The sequence below is a fragment of the Zootermopsis nevadensis genome, unplaced genomic scaffold (assembly GCF_977971745.1).
Source record: "Zootermopsis nevadensis isolate Lab colony 2312 unplaced genomic scaffold, Znev_1.0 Znev_ptg000001l, whole genome shotgun sequence".
Classification (NCBI taxonomy): domain Eukaryota; kingdom Metazoa; phylum Arthropoda; class Insecta; order Blattodea; family Termopsidae; genus Zootermopsis; species Zootermopsis nevadensis.
In genome coordinates, this window is record NW_028259133.1 from 15,144,720 (window position 1) to 15,165,904 (window position 21,185).

At 34.7% G+C, this 21,185-nt stretch overlaps 1 protein-coding gene across 3 annotated transcripts; it reads left to right on the plus strand.

Annotated features, from left to right (window-relative positions):
* The first annotated feature begins 35 nt into the window (after positions 1-35).
* LOC110829777 (piwi-like protein Siwi) lies at positions 36-20,463 on the plus strand. 3 transcript variants are annotated; one of them, XM_022063861.2, is made up of 18 exons: positions 36-3,135; positions 5,288-5,377; positions 5,771-5,993; positions 6,631-6,709; positions 6,916-7,068; positions 8,267-8,478; positions 9,077-9,229; positions 9,917-10,120; positions 10,544-10,696; positions 12,158-12,409; positions 13,104-13,254; positions 13,888-14,149; positions 14,228-14,390; positions 15,338-15,506; positions 17,036-17,160; positions 17,433-17,578; positions 18,571-18,718; positions 19,477-20,463. In XM_022063861.2, exons 2-18 carry the CDS (start codon positions 5,295-5,297, stop codon positions 19,591-19,593), a joined length of 2,793 nt encoding a protein of 930 aa, XP_021919553.1. In that variant the 5' UTR covers positions 36-3,135; positions 5,288-5,294; the 3' UTR covers positions 19,594-20,463. The 3 variants fall into 3 exon arrangements, with proteins under 3 accessions (XP_021919553.1, XP_021919563.1, XP_021919546.1); XM_022063854.2 differs by lacking the exon at positions 36-3,135 and adding an exon at positions 3,200-3,789; XM_022063871.2 differs by lacking the exons at positions 36-3,135; positions 18,571-18,718 and adding an exon at positions 3,195-3,789.
* The last annotated feature ends 722 nt before the right edge of the window (positions 20,464-21,185 follow it).

Below are 21,185 nucleotides of genomic sequence, written 5' to 3' on the forward strand. Positions count from 1 at the left end.
GTGCTGAGAAGTTTTGAACAGAGATGGGACCAGTGCTTATGTTTGTTTGTTTGTTATTAATAAGATATGAAATATTTGGCAATTGAGTTACCATTAATTAATGTGGGAAATTGTTATACCAGAAGACTGCACCATCCTTATTAATTTGAATCTGTTGGTGTTTTTTGCTTGGTGCTTCAGAAGGAAATTGTAGAGTACATGAGTAAATGGTGAAATATAGTTGGATAATGGCAGCGAGTGTGAAGGTGGCGGTCGTCTGGATTGTAGCACCTGTAGTATTTTAGAAGTTTACTGATGTTTCAAATGTGTAGTAGTTGACAGATATCTTGTGAGCTTGCACTCCTTAGTTCCCATGCTGCAGTGGATTTAGCACAGTCGGGGGTAAAGATTCATAGCAGCCTGGTGCTGCAGTACTCATCTGTAAAACACTGACTGCTGACACTGATGGCCTGCTCTAATTATTTCTTGAGCCCTGCTATGAATACTACCTCTGTTGTGTTTTCCTTGGCACACTTCACCCTCCAGTATTACTGCTACTCTAGAAGTTAAATCTTGGTACCAAGCATAACTAGAAGTGTGGAGATAATGGAAGGGACTTTTTTTTAATATACGTTGATTTGCATGCAGCATATTTCAATCTTAGCTGCTCCCCCTACACTGACAGCTTGCGAGATGTCTGGTGACTACTATACTTGCTGCCTCTTTGCCATGATGATGGAGACACCAACTACCTATGAAATGTTGGTAAACTTCTACCAGACTACGTGGAGCTACAACACAGAAGACGGCCATCTTCATATTTGTATCTGTCTTTATTAATTTATTGTATAAACCTAAGACATTGCATTTTAGAAACATTGAAGAGATATGACATGGGAACTGTGAAGGATTCACTCTTAGGGGAATGAATGAATCACAGAAATAAAATAAATTACTAATACACATAAAAAGAGTAATGTAATTGCAGCTTTACATAAGGATTCATGTAGGGATGTTAAAGTTCCAGGATTACTGTATGAAGTTCAGAAGTCACTGCCAATTATAAGAATAGTTTGTATGGTGTTTGTGTAAATGCTGACTGATTTTAACTTTGATATGCACAATTAAATTTAAGGGAATTGTGTTTTTGGGAACTGGGGTGGCTGCCATTGTTTTCTGCTGTGTTTTTTTGTTGTTGTGTAACATGCCTGTGGTATGCAGTGAATTTCCTCCCAAACATAATATTTTTACTGGTGTAAGAACAGGTATTTATTTATATGTATGAGTTCCTACTTTCATGTGTTTAGATCTGTGCAATATGGTGAAGACATTGTGTTTCATCTACCTCTATCCGTAACCTTTACATCCCGTTAAAATATTACTGTATATGTTACTTATTACTTTTTTGTGCCATTATGCATATCCTGACATTTTTATAATTTCTTAAATAAATATGACACGGCTGGTTATCAGCTGTTCTGTAATACAAGTTAATTGAAATTTTCCATGGAGGAACTATTTTACCTTGCTGGTAATAGAGTTGATAGTCAAGTAAGGATGTTTTAGAAATTGCATGTGTCATTTTGAATGGGCGGAATATGAAGTCTGGTCACAGAGGGGAGGGACTGATGTTAAAGGGATCTGAAGCACACAGCAAGGATATAAAGCAAATAGAATAGGTAATAACTTGCTGACTGTTTTGTCCAAGTTGGAAGAAACATCATTTGTGCAGACATGTTTCAGTGATACATGCACTGTGAAGAAACAACTTCAGAAAGTTTAGATGGAACTGTGGAAGAATCTTACAAACTGTTAAAAACTGACTTTTGGGTGGAATTCTGCTGTTTTTAAATTTGTGATTACTTTACTCTCTTTCAATGTGTAGGCACACTCAAAGCTCAAATTTTTATCAAGACACATGTTACTATTCTGATGCAGTTTAACCTAACTTTCTTTTGCAGAACTTGTCTTCATAATAATATGCTAGTTGGAACTTGAATCTTGAAATAGAAACAGAAAGTATGTGTAAATTAAATGTTATGTATACAGCAGTTAAATAAGATTTGTAGATGATATTCTGGGTTTTAGTGCTGTGTAGACTCATTGGTGGATGCCATTGTTTTGGTGAAACATACTTTCTCCATCTTCAGTGCTGAAGCATGTTCTTTTAGTATCAGATCCATATTAAAAAGTCTGTTTCCTACAGACCTTTGATCAGATTAGTTCTTTAACAAGGGAGCAGTCACAGGGCACAAACACGTGTTCTCAGATGCAGATTTTTATTTTTGTACCATTTTCCTTACTTTTGTGTTACAATTTTACTTCTTTGGCTCTTAAGATGATGCTGTGCATTAAATATTTCATATATCGTATTGTCAATGGGTGGGACCAAGAGTGGCTGCCCCACAGTAAGGTAGGCCCAGCATGGAAGAACAGACAAAAGTGTTAACTACAAAGTTTAGTATCAAATGAAAGTGGTTACAACTCATGCTTTGTGTAATCTTTTGTTACATCTGTCACTAGGCCTAGTGACCACGATGTAGTTCAAGATTAGCTATATGATTGTCTCCCAATAGCGAATTCCACTGTTGGAGCTGTGTAACTATTAGAAATGCTAATCATTCTAATATTCATTTCGATCATAGTCTATTTAGCATATACGCTCATACAGTTTAATTAATACATGTTGGAAAATTTTAATTATGCCAAAAATGTGAGTTGTTTGTTAAAATAAACAGAACCCACATGTCACTAGACTGAAATCAAGGGCACAATTTAAAATTAGTGTAGGAAAAAAAAACTTGTGACAAGGATATTTTATATACACTGCTGTTAATACTGGCCACTTTGTTAAATTAACAAACAAATTTTTAAACTTGTGTTCGTTAATATAAAAAGGAATTACTGTTTCCTGCCCAACAGTGTTGAAACAGTGCTCTGCAATTTCAGTGATCTTAAGACTTCCACGTATATGGGTCATCTATAGTCCGGATAATCATTAGAACACATTGTTTCACAGTACATTCGAAATTGCACTTTATTTCAGCTCCTTGTTTTTCAAGCTTTGCCGTCGAACGGTCAACGTCTCTTGTCTGCAATTTGAAAGTCTGTTGTAGCAGACAACAGCGTGCGCGACAGTGCAGAGTTGTCACAAAGGTAGGATGTTTCACAAATTACGTAGTTTTATGGTGTTTTTCGAATATTTGCAACTGAAACAGGTTAAAAAAGGAAGCTCATTTTGTAATGCATATAATTTTAAAAGTATCCATAGTTTTCTAACGTTATGTCGGAGCAATTGTGAACCGGTTCGAACGGTCGTAATGAATTACGAATTCAGGTTCACCGTTCAGACGACCTTTCCGTATTTCACGTGATTTGGCGTTCATTGTAGAGTAGTAAATAATTTGGCAATTGCTATGCTGTTAATTTCCATTGTTTATAAGAAAATGTAATAGCATTTTTTAAATCCGTAGCTATATAAGATAACACGATCAAAACTTACGGGGTTTTAATTTTTTTTTTTAACATGACAGGTTACCGGAAAGATTGAATGCAATGATCAATTTTGAATATGGCCTTTTCATTGAAAAAGATTTCTTATTGCTATTAAATATAAAGTCCGAAAGTATTCTGAAATATATTATTATTGTATTGTATTTTATTATTACCTCATCTGTGGAAAGGAAGAAAATATTGTTTCAATATAGAAGTTATGATATACGTCATCGCAAGCCGTTACTCGCCAACAATGTAACGAATGATACAAGTAGAAGTTCTAGAAAGAGAGAGAAGAGAGTACCTATACAAGACGTAAGATTAAATCTTATAACTTAATGGTTTACTTGTGAATTTTAGAGCATTTATCACAAAAATGTAACAAAATAGTTTAGAGAAAGTAGTTGGCATTGTTAATATCAATAAACATCAATAAATAAGTATATCAATAACAGCCTGTCTTCATTACGATTAGGAAGATTTACAATACTGTCAATTCATAAGTATTTTATTCGTCTATAAATAAATCAGAAGTAGATAAAAGCTATGACTCATATTTTATAATAGATTCTTTCATTGTTTGAAGAGAACTGTAAATGCCATGTTGGCATGATTTATGCCCTGCACCCTCCAGAGTAATCAAATAATCTCAGTAAGATATCATTTATTTTACAGAAAGAAAAGTGCTATGACAAAAGGGGTAAGATATCTCTGGGAACCAAAACCTCACATTCACATTGTGCACAATAAACAAATTTTTTGAGACTAATGTTAGTATGGCCACTATATATGATGAAGAATTGCTATTACCTTATTTCTGAATGCCAGTTTATAATAGTTTAACCATTAAATCTGGTGTAGAGGATATGGATTTGCTAATGAATAGGTTAGGTTAATTATAAGTTTAGTTTACATTTTTTTTGCAAATTGTGTGACAGGTTAAAATTACATGTAATTAGTGCACCACAATCTAATATAAATCCAAACATTTGGACTGTATTATAAATTACAAAAAAACCTGTGCAGCAGCCAATCACTCATTGCAATTAATGTTGAAAAATTTTATTATTCTCATATCCATTACTGATTTGTTAAGAAAAATGACTCTTGGTTGCCATGTAGTTTCTCTTTATGTCATGTTCTGTCTGCAGTATTATTTGAGAAGATAATCTATCATAAAGAATGTACTCCAGTTAATATGATAAGTAGTGTTAAAACTGTTTTTGAGAAAAATACCATTTGATTTTAATGCTTCATGCAATGTGCTCTTTATTTTGAAATTGTGAGATTCATACTATACAGATTCATATTCATTGCACACCCATGAATTATCACTGAGGGGACATTTATGTGTGCATATTATAAATTAAACTCTTGGGTTCCAACAACAATTGAAGGAAAATCATGAAATGTAAGTGTCTGAAAGTAGAATGCTTAGGAAAGTATTTGGACTTAAAAAAGATCAACTAAGTGAGCAGTTAGGATATTTAATAATGAACTATGTAATTTACTTCGTTAACATAATATTGTTAGAATTGAGAAATCCAGTTCCATCCATGTTAGTCTTCTGAGTTGTAATGTCTCATGGACTCGTAGGTAGATACAAATGTTTCAGAGGAATGTACTGCCTGCATCAGAGTAGTAAGGCTCCTAAATTATGTTAATTTAATATTTTTTAATAGAATTCATCTTAATGTTTATGACTTCTAGTGTGGTGAAGCATTACTGCTCATGTATGTGTATTCACATTTGCTAAAAGGTACTGTAATGCAAGTGAGTATGCCTATGATATCATTTATGATTAACTGTCTAGATCAAAAATGGAGCATGAAGAATTACAGCCCTTAGGAAGAGCCCGGGGAAGGACTAGATGTGGAATTCTCTCGTCTCCTGGGACTCAAAAGTAAATCTGTCTGCTGTTATGTTTCTAGCATTATCAAACAGCAGTAAGATTTTGTATAAGTAAAGTTGGAGATTTTGTGACCTCATTTTACATAAAATGTAACACATTTTGCTGAGTCAGTGTTAATATTATGTCTTAGAATGCAGATTTGAAACTTTTGTAATTCATTATGAGAGTCATGAATGATTTGTAAACTCATTAATTAATCATTACCTATAGTCTGGGTATTAGTTAAATTTTAATGCATTTTCTGAATAACATGAAATGAAGTGTACCTTTCACTCTTGTATGTAATCATGCACTTTATAATAAATATTGAAATCAAAGGTAGTTTGCTCTCAATGTCTTTAATGATCTTTTTGTCAGTGAATCCTTTTATGATTTGATATGTAGACTGCAGAGTGGTGTCCAAGAAGAAAATTCTAAGCCCCTTGGTAAATGCCGAGGGAGGGCTAAGCGCCCAGACGTCTTGGTTCATGGAATTCCTGTCCGCCAGCCTCATCATACAGTAACAGGTATACCCTTGCTTACCTCACCAACCATGAAAGTGGCAGCTCTGAAGTACACCAAAACAGACAGAGATGAAGAGAAGGAGATGGAATTAGAACCCACTAAGGTGAGTGACAGCCAGCAAGACTCTTGTTATTAACACTTTTATTCTTTGTACTTAATACCTAAGTTATATGTGACATGTTCTCAGTTGAGAGATTTGAGGTTCTCATGGTGGTGAAGGTGACAGTTTTGTTTATTCTTCTGAGTTGTGATGCTGTGTAGCCTGATATGTAGATTCCAGTGTTTTGGAGAAACATATTTTTTCCATCTTCCAGGCATCACAGCCTACAAGAATAACATTGTCATATTCCCAGTTTGCAAGCACAATTCTACCATTACTATCTTGAAGGCAACAGTATATAAAAGTTCTGTTAACATACAACTGTTGAGGTGTTGCATGTTTGATTTATGTTATTCTAGTCCATTATCCAGCTGTGCCACTAATAATAACATGATCTTAGATGACAGATATTTAAAGCACTTATATCTGAAAATCAAATAGTGATGTAAGTAAACAAATATAATTTTTCTGTTTTATGTCATATTGGAAAATGATATTTGGGAATCAGGTGCTGCTTTAAATATCTTGATTTTTATGTTTCCAACGCAAACATGCAAAACTTGTTATAAATACAATGGCTTATGTCACATCCATACTCCTTTGCAGTCATCTTGCTTCACCGTATAATGTATTTGTACAGGTAAATGAAGGTGATGCACACACCAGTATTTTTGCAAGAAGCTTCAAGGTAGAGAAGGGATTAGCTGCAATGGGCATTGGTGAGTAAGATTGAATGTTTAATTTTGTGTCTGCAGTTTTATTCAAAGGAGAGAGAACATGGTGTATTCAGATTTAATAATAATTGTGTTACATTTTGCACAAAATATATGTTTGAAGAATCTTGCATGTTGAACAAGGTGAAAATCACATACTTGTACTGAAAACCATGAATGTTCTATAAATATTGTGTGCTTTTTTACTTTAGATGATGTCAAAATCTCTCCTAAAGTGCAGATGTGTGGAAAATCTATGGAACAGGTCGGTGATGCTAGTGAGCATGAGAAGATGCAGAAAGGACCATCTTGGGCAGTTGAACCAATTGTATGGACTAAACCAAAAGGAATGGTTGATAAGAAAGGTCAGAAATAATTTTGTCTGGATTTTGACTTTCTAGATTTAAATGCTATATGGTATTGTAGTTGCCTAACATAATTTTAAAGGAACCAGTTGTTGCCTTCTTCAAGGGACTTTCATTTTCTCTATTTCATTAGTATTAAGAAAACATAAAATCTCAAGATATTTTATATTTCCTTGTAATGGTTACCACAGTCTACACAATTGTATTTCCTAAAAGTGAACCATTTAATCATTTTTCTGCAGGAACTGAGATAAACCATGGGAGCTCTTATTTGACATAGGAAGCTGTAGTGTCTTAGATGCATATAATGAAAATAAATGATCAGTGATGTTTGAGGACTTACGGATTTGTATTTAGTCTGTGGTTTGATTTGATTGTTAACTTTTGTACAGTTGTTCCTACTGCTCCTTTTGCTGCTACTACTGTATCATCAGCATTGTCATCACATCAAGACCATCATCACAATCATTATTATGCTACTCTTCCTCCCAAATACCTTGGTTAATTTTATGTTTAGTTTAAAAAATTTCCCCATCTGTTTCTGTCATTATACATCTCTGATTACTTTGGTGGTTATTATTCATTCAGATTTTGTGACCAAAACACTTTTGTGTAAAATTCTCATCTCTCCCACACACAGTTCATGTCCTGCCTATCTCATCTCCCTTGATTTGATCACTCTAATAATATTTGATGATAAGTACAAATTATGAAGCTCATAATTTAAGTTTTTCCAGTCTCCTTTTATACCCTGTCACCAAGGTACAAATATTCTCCACAACACTTTGTTCTCAAACACCCTTAATTTATGTCCCTCCTCTATGGTAAGTCCAAGCTTTATATCCATAGAAAACAACACCTGGATCTGTTTTCATCCCCAGGTGTGGGTCTGTTAATAAGAGCTAACTTTAATCACTGGACTGAGAGAGCTAACCTCAATTACTGGAGTGATTGATGTTAGCTCTTTCCACTGGACCCAACAGAATAGGACCCGTTTCTAAACACCTGAGGATGAAATCATTTGATTTTTGAAATGTGGGTTTTTAGAATACCAGGCTATGGACAAATTCCAAAAACTCCATAATGCAGATTGCAAAACTTTAAAGTCTGTCCTGCTGTCTTAACCTCATTTCCATGTTTCCTTTTCTTGTTCTACAGTTTTTGCATGTGCTTAGAGGAATCATTAATTCCTTTTCAGGTACTACAGGACAAGTTGTAAGTCTGCATGCCAATTATTTCAAACTGCCTACTGTGACAAACTGGCAGTTATACCAGTATCGAGTGGATTTTCAACCAGAAGAAGATCGTAATGCTATAAAAAAGAAAATGGTTCGTGATAACAAGGAAAAGCTTGGAGGATATTTGTTTGATGGTTCTGTGCTTTTTACCTCTCAGAAGTACCATCCAGATGTAAGTCTGCTTTATCTAATTTTTATTTTGTTATTTTTGTCTCTAAAAAAGGAAGAGTTCTGCACTTTGGCATCCCTGCCAGTATGTTAAATTTTAAAGTTATATAATGTATCATCATTATGATCATCATCAACTACGTACTACAAGGATTGGGTCTATTGACCCATCCCGGGCCAGTTGCTCGAGGCAACTTGTTCTTATTAGTCTTGTTGGGTGCATTTTTGTGTAGTGAGTGACAAGCCCACTGCCTCTGCACAATTTATACTCAATCCTGATTTGTTTCCTAGAGCCATCTTGTAGAGAATCAGGAGAGATATAGGGGAGAAATGGTCGCTGAATTTTGTTTATGAAATATCTCGTATCATGCTCGTAAGGTTCTTTTACTTGCCGTAAACCTACGACATGGAATCACCGGCTTTACTTCCCCTCCGAATGAAGTCGTGCTGCGGATTTTTATCACCCTAAAAAATCCATCGACCTCGGCCAGGTTTGAACCTGCGAACCTTGGGTCCAGTGGCGAGCACACTAACCACTAGTCCACAGAGGGCAACACATTATGATGCAAGTATAAAATTGAAACTTTTCTCCTCTGTTTCAGCCTATGGTAATTTTCTCAAACAGGCCCTCAGATGGTGCCAAAGTGCTCATCACAATTCGAGGAGTAGGTATTGTTACATGTGGGGATTACCACTATGTGCACATCTTCAACCTTCTCATGCGACGCTGCCTAGACAATCTAAACCTTCAGCTGGTGAGTTTTCACATTATTATAAATTTTTATCATGTGAGATTTCAGGTTTTCATGGTGGTGAGTATGAAGATTTCTTGCTGCCTTCATCCACCAGACTACAAGGCCTAACAGCACAGAAGACAGTCATCTTCAAGTTTTTATCATTACCTAATGAGAATGAGATTATTAGCTATTTTTAATTAGGTACCATACCAGTATATGAGATTTTAGGCTTTTATGGTGGTGAAAATGAGTACAGTGGTCTTCTGGGTTATGACACCATGCAGCCATGTCGGTAGTTTCAAACATTTCAGAGGAACATATCGCCTCCATCTTTAGAGTATAATTTAGAGCTGATCTGTTCCCCTGAAACACTGATAAGTGTTTACACATCATCATAATCAAGAAGATCAGACCATGATCCTCTGATACCAAACATGTTAGTGTGATGAATACTGCGCCTTTGTATTGTCTCTTTGGTTTTAGTCAAACATGGCTATTCATTCTTTGAAAGTAAAGTAACCCTAGCTTGAAGTTGACCACTCACCTCTATCTAGTGCCAAGCTTAAGAATGCATGAATTTTTTACCTTCTCACTTTCTGTATGCCTTTATGATACAATTTTTAGTCACAGGTAAAACTGTGCTTTTATTGTTATGGCTGATGACTTACAGCTTTGTATTTTTGTCTTTCTGTTGTGTAATTTCAGGTTGGTCGCCACTACTTTGATTCTTCAGCTCGAATAACACTGAATAAACACCAGCTGGAAATCTGGCCAGGATATGTGACATCAATTCGACAGCATGAGAGTGAGATGCTGCTTTGCACCGAAATAACACACAAGGTGATGAGAAAGGACACAGCATACAATCTACTCAGGACATTCTACAATTCTGACCCTAGTGACTATCAGGTAAGCATATGCTTTGGCAAGGAATTTTAATGAAATTTTAAGTACAAGGCTAATATTAAAATGCAGTAAAACATTTTAGTTTAGGTCCAGTTTAGAAAGTGTTGATCATTTGTATTTGAATATGTTGAATTGTTTTTAATCTCTCTCTCTCTCTCACACACACACACACGCATACACATGTGCGCGCGCACACAGTACTAAACCATTGTCACAAAACCTTCATAACTAGAGTGGCATAGGAGATATACTTATGAAAGGATTAAAATTATAAAAATATTTTTTATGAAAACTGTTGGTAGGGTTTGAATGTAAGTACAGTAATGAAGCTATAAAAACACATTTTAAAAGCATAATGCTGTTTGCCTTATACAAGGAAGAGTTAGTTTTAATGAAATGTGTTGATGATAACTGTGATTGTTGCAGCGGCTGTTCAAGCATGAGATCTTGGGAAGTATTGTTCTTACTGACTATAATAACAGAACATATCGGGTGGATGATGTTGATTTTTCTGTGAATCCTTCCTCCACATTTGAATGGAATGGGAAGAAAGCGTCATATGCAGAGTACTTTTTTAAGGTTTGTGTATTGTGTTAATAAGGTAGGTAAATCTAGTTAAATAGTAAATTGTTGGAATCTCATTTGTGCTACTTTCAAGTTTCTTTCCTTAGTGCCATATTCCAAAGTTACTTTTACTGTAGTTTTTTAAATTTTATTTTTTCTGGTAACACTTGTTTAACAAAATTTCTTTCAATAATGGTATTTATTTTATTGCAAGTTTGTAAATTTATTTCCATAACCCTTCTGTGGTGTAGGCTTCCTTTTTACTGTTATTGCAGCAAAGTGCCATAAATTTTGTTCTGATGGTATAGATCTTAATGTTATATTCATTTGCATCTATGTTCAATTGATGTGCAATAATTTGTATTGTGTAGGTTACAGCATGAAGCAGCTTACAAAATAGATTAAATAAAAACAAAATAATTATATTTGGCATAAAATATGGATCTTTGTAATACATACAACTTTTATTTGCTTATTAAATGATAACTTTATATAATTATCTGTTATATTTTAAAGAAATCAAATTATTAATTATAAAACTGTTACACAGAGTGACCCTGCAAAATTATACACACTTGTAAAATATACAGATATTAAACAAATGTGACATTTACCTTGATATCACAAATAAATATCTATATTGTAGTTAAGGATTTGCAAGTAAAAAAATATTTTAGACCAAACGTTTCATGTTAGTCCTCTAGACTGTAGTGCCATGTGGATTTGTAAGTAGGTACCTTATGGGTCTTCACAGCCATGAGAACTTTAGAACTCATTTAGACAAAACATATTATTATTAATGAGGAAAATAAGTATTTGATTTTCAATCCAAGAATTTTTATGCAATTTAATTTAACTGTATAAAAACCAGCACATGATATTTTGTATAGGACTATACAGGATTATTGAAAAGTCACGTAACCCATATTAAATATTTATTGATGGCTGCAAATCAATACAATTTTATTTGATTAACAAACACACAATATCACTGTGACTATACAATGGCCCATGCAGGTCACGTCATGTTATATCATGCCAGTCTGTCAGTTGTCTTCAAACAGTCAAACTACAAGGATGTATTTTTCACAAATGAAATGAGTGTCTTTGTCAAACACTATTCGGCATCCTGCTTTTACTTAACTTGCCAGAATGAGATTAGCAATGCATTTCCTGATTCTCCTGTGCCAAACAAATTGATAATATCTCATCTGGTGAACCATTTCTGGTCACTGCAGAAACTCTTACACAGGTTACATCAAACATAAGGAAGAGAGTGAATTTCCAACCCTTAATATAGCATTGTCTATCGTTTTATGGTTTCACTGTAATTACAACAAGTAGAACATGTCAGGAATGTGACTTTTTGATCAGTCTATATAAAGGAATATTTAAATTTGTTCTCATTCATAGGAGGTTAATCTGAGAGATTAGGCTTTCAGAATCCTTCTTTATGCTGTGCTCTGTCTTATGCAGAAATATGACCTGAAAATAAGTGATGGGTCACAGCCAATGTTGGTGTCAATGCCAAAGCAGCACGAACGCCAGCGTGGGCGTGATACTCCTATCTATCTCGTGCCTGAGCTGTGTCGCATGACTGGTCTGTCAGAACAGATGCGGACAAACTTTCCATTAATGAGGGACTTAGCTGATTGCACCCGTCTTGTCCCATCGCAGCGTATGGAACGGCTACAGCATTTCAATAGACGTCTCAAAACCAACAATGTGGTGAGTAATTACAGTGGTTGGAATTATGTTGTCATGGGGACATTGATGTCTGTCAGATTATTAATCTGATGATCATTTTTATTGTTAAGTTCAATTTGTGAACCTTGACCAATCTTGTCATTGCACATATTATATGCATACTACATTCTGCACAACTCCTTTCTCTATTTATCCATTCTTAGTGAGGTTTATTGGAATATCCGTCTTGTAATAATTAATAGTATATAATTAAATACTGTATATTGTCCACATGATGACCAAAGTAATTAGTCAAAACACATTGTGGATCACAGATATGTTATTATGGCCATGTTATTTGATTTATTCCTTTTGATGGCTTTATGTATTATACCTTTCCTATGCCAAAAAGGCAGGTTTGGTCAGAAATTGTGGGACTGAATTTATTATGTGATATGGATAATAATCAAGTGTTACACTTGGCATGTCATTCTGACTTCACCCTTCTTAATGGAAACTGCTACTTTATCTCAGTAATGAGAGACAAATGTCATGCAGAGATGATTATTAAATACAATATGTTATGAAATTTCTGATATGAAGCAGTAATGTGTATTCTTCAAAGCATGTGATACTTGAGAATAGAGCCAATAAAATCTATGAAATTCAAAAAAAATTATACCAGTGGAAGATCAATTGTTATCCATTTTTAATACTGCCTGTTGTTTTCTGTTAGATTTCTGAAGAGTTGAAGTCTTGGAACATGGAAATGAGTGACCGTCTCATGACCTTATCAGGTCGTATCATGCCACATGAGAAAATCATTCTTGGAACACAGGTCAAATGTGATGCTGGTCCCCTGAGTGACTGGACCAGAGAATTACGCTGTGAGTAATTCTGCGTTGTTTTAATAAGTCACTCTTACGTGTCAAATGTTAAGTTGCATTATGGAAAAGAACTTTTAAAATAACTTGTTACTTTTGCCATGCTTGGCTCTTGGTTTGTCTGTCTGTTTGAAAGCAATGTGACCCATACTACTTGACTGTTTTCGGAAGGAGTTTGAGGGTTTTGTGGGTGGGTGGGACATACGTTGTGCACTGTGGGATGAGAAGTGCATACAAAATTTTGGTTGGAAAGCCTGAAGGGAAAAGAGCACTCAGAAGACCTAGGCATAGATAGAAGAATAATATTAAAATGGAATTGGGATTGAATTCATCTGACTCAGGATAGGGACTGGTGATGGTTTCATGTATGCAGTGTAATGATCTGTTGGGTTCCATAATAAGTGGGAGTTTTCTTGACTAGATGAGCATACTATCAACTTCTCAAGAAGGGCTCTGTTGTTTAGTTAGTATGAAAACAAGAAATCATCCAAGAAAAGTAGGGTGCATTCTAGGCATTCTTTCTTTATATGTAAAAGTTTAGGAATACCTTACAGACTCAGTGGTACTTGGAGATTAAAAAAGTAGGCTTTGTTTTGGCAAACGTGTTTATCAGAAACATTTTTAACTATGTTACAGCACATGCAATGCTGGTATCACAGGAAGTGACTTCGTGGGTAGTGATTGTGCCAAGACATCTGAGTAAACCTGCCAGGGAATTTGAATCGATGTTGAGGAGAGCTGCTTATAGTATGGAATTGCGTTTGCCAATCCCAACCTACAAGGAACTGCCTGATGACCGCTTGGCTACCTATGTACAAGGCATAGAAAGTGCATTGCTGTCTTGTAATCCCAAACTTATTTTTGTGGTTCTCCCAAACAATCGCCTAGATCGATACAGGTATGATCAGAAAGCAAACTAATACACGCAAGCTAACTTACTCAGTCACAGAACTAAAAGTGAATTGTATGTTGACAGTGTCATCAAGAAGAAGTGCTGTGTGGATTGCCCAGTGCCCACACAGCTGATTCTTCACAAGACTCTTATTAACAAAAATGTCAAGTCTGTTGCATCCAAAGTTGCTATCCAGATAAACTGCAAGATTGGAGGAGCACCTTGGACAGTTGAGATTCCACTGCAGGTGAGTCTCTACTTCTGGAAGATACATTATCATATATTTCTTGTGACTACATCAACCAAGATTTTGCAGGTCATATCAATTGTGCTTGTTGATATGATTATTCCTTATCTTGGCCTGTACCTGTTTGGAAAAGTTGAAAGTAGGTATCCACATATTATATGGCAGCACCAGTATGGACAGAGTTTCCTTTGTCTCCCAGTGACTCCACAGTGCAAGATGATAGTGAAGATTAAGATGATGGCTGACAGTGGGACTTGCAGCTTACTGTGAGTTCTTAATTAAGAGGGGGGGACATACTATGCCTCACATTAACTTTTTTAAAGGAAGGCTTTAGAGTTACAGGTAGGTGAGTTCTCCACTTTTCATTGGCCCAGTGTTCTATTTCCTCTTAATCCTGACTCTGATTGGCCTGGTCCCTCCACTCTTCCTATATAGGCCACCTACATTTCAGCTTTATTCACTTGTACCCTGTGGATGGAGAAACAAGTTCTTCCAGAACTTTGGTAAACATGTATGTAATTATACTGTGTCACAACCCAGATGACTGTATAGAAACATTTACCACCATGAAATTCTCAAATCTCATATTTTAAACCCTTCATTGCACTCTAATGAAATATGACATAAGTGACCCTTACTAAATCATATCAGTAAATTGTTAATATTGCTTTACCTGCTTAAGGTTACTTCAAATGTAAAGTGTATTACACAGAATTTATAGATTTTTATGGAATAACTATTATATATTTCATACAAAGTATATACATATAAGCATATTGTATCATTATCTGATTTTGAGTAATTTGTTTCTGTTTAATTTTAACATAAGTAATGTCTGCACACATGTTTGAAGCTAACATTTTTCCATTTCTGTTTATTTCCTAATCAAATAAGTCTGGTTTTTTTATTCAATTTTCACACTGCAGTAATTATTGTGTATCTTGTAGGGCCTGATGGTAGTGGGGTATGATGTGTACCATGATTCCTTACAACAAGGGATGTCAATTGGTGCATTGGTGGCCTCACTTGACAAACCTATGAGTCGATATTTCTCAGCAATAAGCTTCCACCGCACAGGAGAGGAACTCAGCAACGAGTTATCAGTCAACATCTGTAGTGAGTACAAATTGCAGTAGATGTAAATGGATTTGAATGTTCTTCCATTTTGTGCATTAAATGGTTGTGCTATTTAATTTATACATGTTTAGCCATAATTTATGTATGGAGAAAGTGCACTGCAAGAAAATAATGATTTTTGTTTGGGTAAAAAGCATTCAGTAAAACTGTGGAACATACCCATGTTTCTATTTAATGGAAATCTTCATCAATACTGAGAATACATGGTGTTTGAACACCATGCCTTCTGCTGAATATATGTTTATCTATAGGACATAGGGATAACTTTACTGCACCTTTATCTTAGTATAACCAACTCCATTAACCTTCATCATATGGCAACAGTGAATTTAAACTTTGAACTAAGAGGCTGCTGGCCAGACTTTTACTATGTGTTTGATGGTTTAACAATGTGTTACTGTGATGTACAGCCATTTGGATCACATGTAAGCACTGACCCAGTTTGTAAAGGTTAAGGATATATGGTGTTATTTGTAGTTAATACACTTTTATTAAATTATCTGCATTTCCTTATTTCTGACCATTTAAAATAGCTTGCTTAGCCAGGGAGCTCAGCAGATGGGCTTTCTATTCTCTTCCCCCTTTCATCTGAAGACAAACAAAATCTAACTTCTGAAATGTTGTAGTTCTATAATTTTGTAGTTTAGACAATGGACAAAGTCCAAAACAACAATTTTACGCATTGTAATGTATCATAGTTAGAAACCTTAACATCTTGACTAGTCAATATTGTGTTATTACATTTTTGAGGTACATGTCCAGATTTACTAATGTTGCTTGTGGTTATCCTTTGTCATTATGTTGGGACAGTCTTCTATATTTACCCACTTCTGCTTCCTCACCCATTCCTCTTCATTCGGTCTTCTGACTCATATTACATTTTATGTCATGCGCCTTTAGAAATTGTGAAAATAATGTTCAATAACTTAACAATTAAGTCATGGTATTTGTAATGGAAAATACATTAGCTAACATTTTTATCAAAATTTTGTTAAACAGCACAGACTGAACTTGTTCAGATGCATGTGCAGAAGATGTCACCACCTGACTGATACCTTTACATATCATAGAAACAGAGTTTGACATTTCATTAAGTACTGTTTAGATGCAGCTTTGGGAAGAACTTTAAATTTTTTTCTTCTTGAAACCTAAAATGTAGGTAGTGACTTTTTGCATGACACTGACACTATCACACTTTTGAAACTCATTGTTATTTATTTATAGTTTATTTAACAACACTTTTTCAGTAGCTCAGACTATGTAGCGCTGAATAGAGAATGATAGTAAATAATGAATTGAAAAGGATATGGAAGGAAACGGTCATGACCTGATTAAAGGTGAATTTGTCTGGAGGGACTAAGGAAAACCAGTCAGGATAGCTGCTCTCCAGGCTGAGATTTGAACCCGGGATCTCCTGAATATGAAGCAGGAGTGCAAACCACTCAACCATGATATTTGGTTGTCATTGATATTAATGAGATGCTGGGTGTCTATGAATATGTTCACAGAGGCTTTACAGAAGTATAGAGAATACAACCATGGGTATCTTCCTCAAAGGATTGTGCTCTATCGAGATGGTGTGGGAGAGGGGCAGATCCCCTATGTCTATGAACATGAGGTTGCTATACTCAAGGTATGATCCAATTGTTTCTAACCTGATTATGTTATGAAGTGTCACTTTATTCATCTTATTTTGTAGTTTTTTTAGCTTACTTTCCTTATGTAAAAATGATTTTAAAATATAAATCTGATTATGATTGCAGTATTTTTTCATATTATTATAATCTTATTAAAACTACTGCCCTCATCACCTTGTTCTCAGGCATCCTTTACAAAATGTTTTGATGATGGAGAGTTTAAACCTTGAAATTTCCTAGATATGCTCAGTGAACTGTAAATTTTCAGGCAAGACTTGCAAAGATTTATGGAGAGAACGAGTACAAGCTGGGATTCATTATTGTGACCAAACGCATCAACACACGCTTGTTCTATAATGGGAACAACCCACCTCCAGGCACAGTGGTTGATGATGTCATAACTCTCCCTGAGAGGTAAGCAAGGAACCATGACACTGTGGCATGTGCCATATCATTACAATAACAAATGTCTATCACAGGATCTAGTTCTGAGCCATTTCAATCCATTCTCCTCAAGATATTACCCATCAGTCTGTTACCTTGTTCTTCCAAGTCATCTTTCCACGTGAATTTTCTTGCACATTGGGTTACTGAAGGTTAACCTGCAAGTTGCTATATGATAAATTATCCTTTCATTACATTGTCCATTGTTTGAGGTATATTTGATAAACACTACATTTCAGGTGGTGGCTGTGTACTTCTGTCTTCAGGCGATTGGTTGTCATTATACTGACATTTATTTTGAATTATTAGTGACAACAGTTGGGATCAACTCTTGGGTGATTTGAAAGCTAGGCTAGAATTCTAACTACAGTAGAGCCAATGCTTCAGACATCACACATATCAAATATACCTCAAACAACAGACAACATACAACATAGTGTTCCTGTAATGAACTGACTATTGCCATGAACCTTTAGAGGATCCTGGCTATTGTATTGCTATTCCCTTTCACTGTATTGATGAGATAATATTGTAAGCCTGCTTTTCCATTTTCATTGGGCTAGAAGGAAGAGGTCATAGCTTGTTTTAAAATTCTATTCTGGTATTTACCTCTAGCAAATAGAAAATGTTGTATTATTGCTAGCTTTTAAAATGTTAGCTGTTTCATGTACCATCACTTGTTAGCAGGCCTTAGAATTATACCTGAGGACAGAAGCAGAACAAACTTCTGAAACATAATGGTTTCAATTATGCCTAGATGATGGGCAAAGTCCAAAAATATAATGAATTTTAATCTACTGTGTGTACTGCTGTATTCAATTTTACAAAATACAGGTACTAGGGTGTCTATTATGAGAGTATTTCACAATTCTAACTTCAATATAGAGGTGTTATATTTTACATCACAAGACGGGAAATTTAATAAAATATCATTAATATCAAAAAATGTCTGCTTGATGCAGATTTGACTTCTTCTTGGTCTCACAGTCAGTACGCCAGGGCACTGTGAGCCCAACATCGTATAATGTGATCAGTGACAATTTGGAATTGGGTCCTGACAAGATTCAAAGGCTCACCTATAAGCTTACACATCTCTACTTTAACTGGAGTGTAAGTTGTTTCACAATTTTTATTTCATTAACAGAGCTTCAAAAAATGATGTCATTTAATTCAGTTGACAGTTTTTCTATAGCTTGAACTTGACATTTTTCTCACTTTCCAGATGATTCCACTGCTGAAGATACAAATATTTTCTGCAGATTTTATGAGTAACTTAGCAAATCCAGTATTATAGATATTCAAAGTAATTAAGCTGTCTTATTTTCCAACATTGTGGATATTCCTTCTATGTTTAATATTTTCTTTTATGTTTCCATAATTTCCTTTAACCATTATTATTTGTTTAAAAAAACAAGGTTCTGCATTATAGAAAGACTGTAGGTAGCATAAGATAAACAGTAACACACAAAATGATAAAAATCATAATTCTGACTACATAGAATCAAACTACAATAGATAATAATGACTAATAAAATAGATAACCCAAGAACTTCATATAGCAGATAATCTGCTCTCAGGTAACTGAGAGTCTGCTGTACTTGAAACAATTTATGGCTTAACCAGCAATGGAAATGGCACTTTATCATAGAAATATATTACCAGAATAAAGTTTTTTTAAATAGAAATCATCATGTTTATTAGTATATTGATTTCTTAACTTAATACAATATGCACTTTTGTATATGTCAACATATGATTGAGCCATTCAGGTGATGAATTTTGTTAGTCACAAGGCAATCATAAACCTTTTTCATGAGTTTATGTGTAAATGACATTCCTTTATACATTTGTTTCTTGTGGTGTTTCAGGGAACAGTGCGAGTGCCTGCCCCTTGTCAGTATGCACATAAGTTGGCATATCTTGTGGGGCAGGCCATTCATAAGGTTCCAAGCACACAACTGGAAGACACGCTTTATTTTCTGTAGTGTACAGGCCTTCACTCTGACCATTTTCATATTTGATGCTGATTTATTTATTTTTGTCAGTAGTAAATCAAATAATAATTAACCAATAAAATTTGAACTCCAGTTAACATGTAAGTATGGAATTTTGTCAACAGAAGACACATTGTCTCCACTTTAGTTAATCAGGAAAGCTCAATTTGTGTGAATCCATTCACTGTTTCCTTTTTTTGTTTTTAAACATCAGTACAATTGGTATATAATGTAGCTCATGTCTGTGTGCCTTTGCTATTGGATCAGACAGGCAAACACCAATCAGTTTTTATTTGTTTAGTTGTAAGAATAGTTGTTCAAGTTTTGTTGAATGTCATTGACAAGCACATTTACTGCTTTCCTTGATTATTGGAGTTGCAATATTTTTTGTTCAAAAAGATTATTTTCTCTTGTTAAATAATTTCAGTATATTTTAGGATTTAATTAGAAGCCTGAGTAGGTTTTGAAAGTGAAGTACTAAGTTTCTTTATAATAGACATACAAAAACATTGAAATATGGTCTTACTGCAATATGAATTCAGATGCAATGGCTATCATCTCAGCTGGTCATGCTACTACTTATTCATTATATTAAAACATCCAGATTATGTTAATTTCATTATTTTTTGTTGATTTAAATATGCCATATTATGTCCTGAGGATGTGCTGGTAGATGGAGGATACAAGAAAAGGTTACATGTGTTTAGCAGAAAAATTTTATTTTGTGAGTTTGAATTGAAAGGAGCATTCATATGTCACACATTACTTGTGTTTATTTTATTGTATTTTTTAATTTAGTTGTGAAATTGTACTGTTCTCTAAGGTTTGCCCATATTTGAATAAAGAACCGTTTGCCCCTCATGGAATGTTTTAAAGCCTTGTTTTCTTGACCAAATTTGTATACCTACATATTTTTTCAATGAAGGTACTATGTTTTTGTTCATGGTGATTGCTAGTTTGGTAATTATAATCAAAGAAGAAGTGTTCACAGATTTGTGATACTGAATTTAATTCACCTAAAATTTAACTTCATGAGTCACTGTTTGTTTATTAATTTATTAAATGATTTGTCAGTTACATAACCTATATAGCTTTAAATGAAAGATGGAGCATCCTGACCATACCTCAGTCTCTTGATTGACATGACGAAAGTTCCCCATCTACACATTCCCTTCCAAGCACCTAAAATGTTTTGGAAGTTTAACAGAACTAGTTTTTGAGTCTGCCGTACCATGCATTTAAGGGATGTCACAGGATAGCTCATGTCTATTTCAATGCCTGAGAAGTCCTCCCAAAAAGGGCAAATTTATTTGGAAAATAATTGAAAGCTTCATATCATGGATAACTGGCATTCAACAATGAATGTTATCTTACTGCATCAGCACATGTACTTCCCCACTACTCTATTCTAGGTCTCAGGCAGAACCAAACTAATAAATGAGCAAGACTTTTTTGTTCAAAGGAAGGCATTTTGAAAGGTGTAAATAAGAACAAAGCCCCACTTCCCATCCACTTGTTTTGTTATTCATCAATTGGCAGAACTGAAATTTGTCAGGTTCTACCATGTGGCCTGGCTTTTTTTG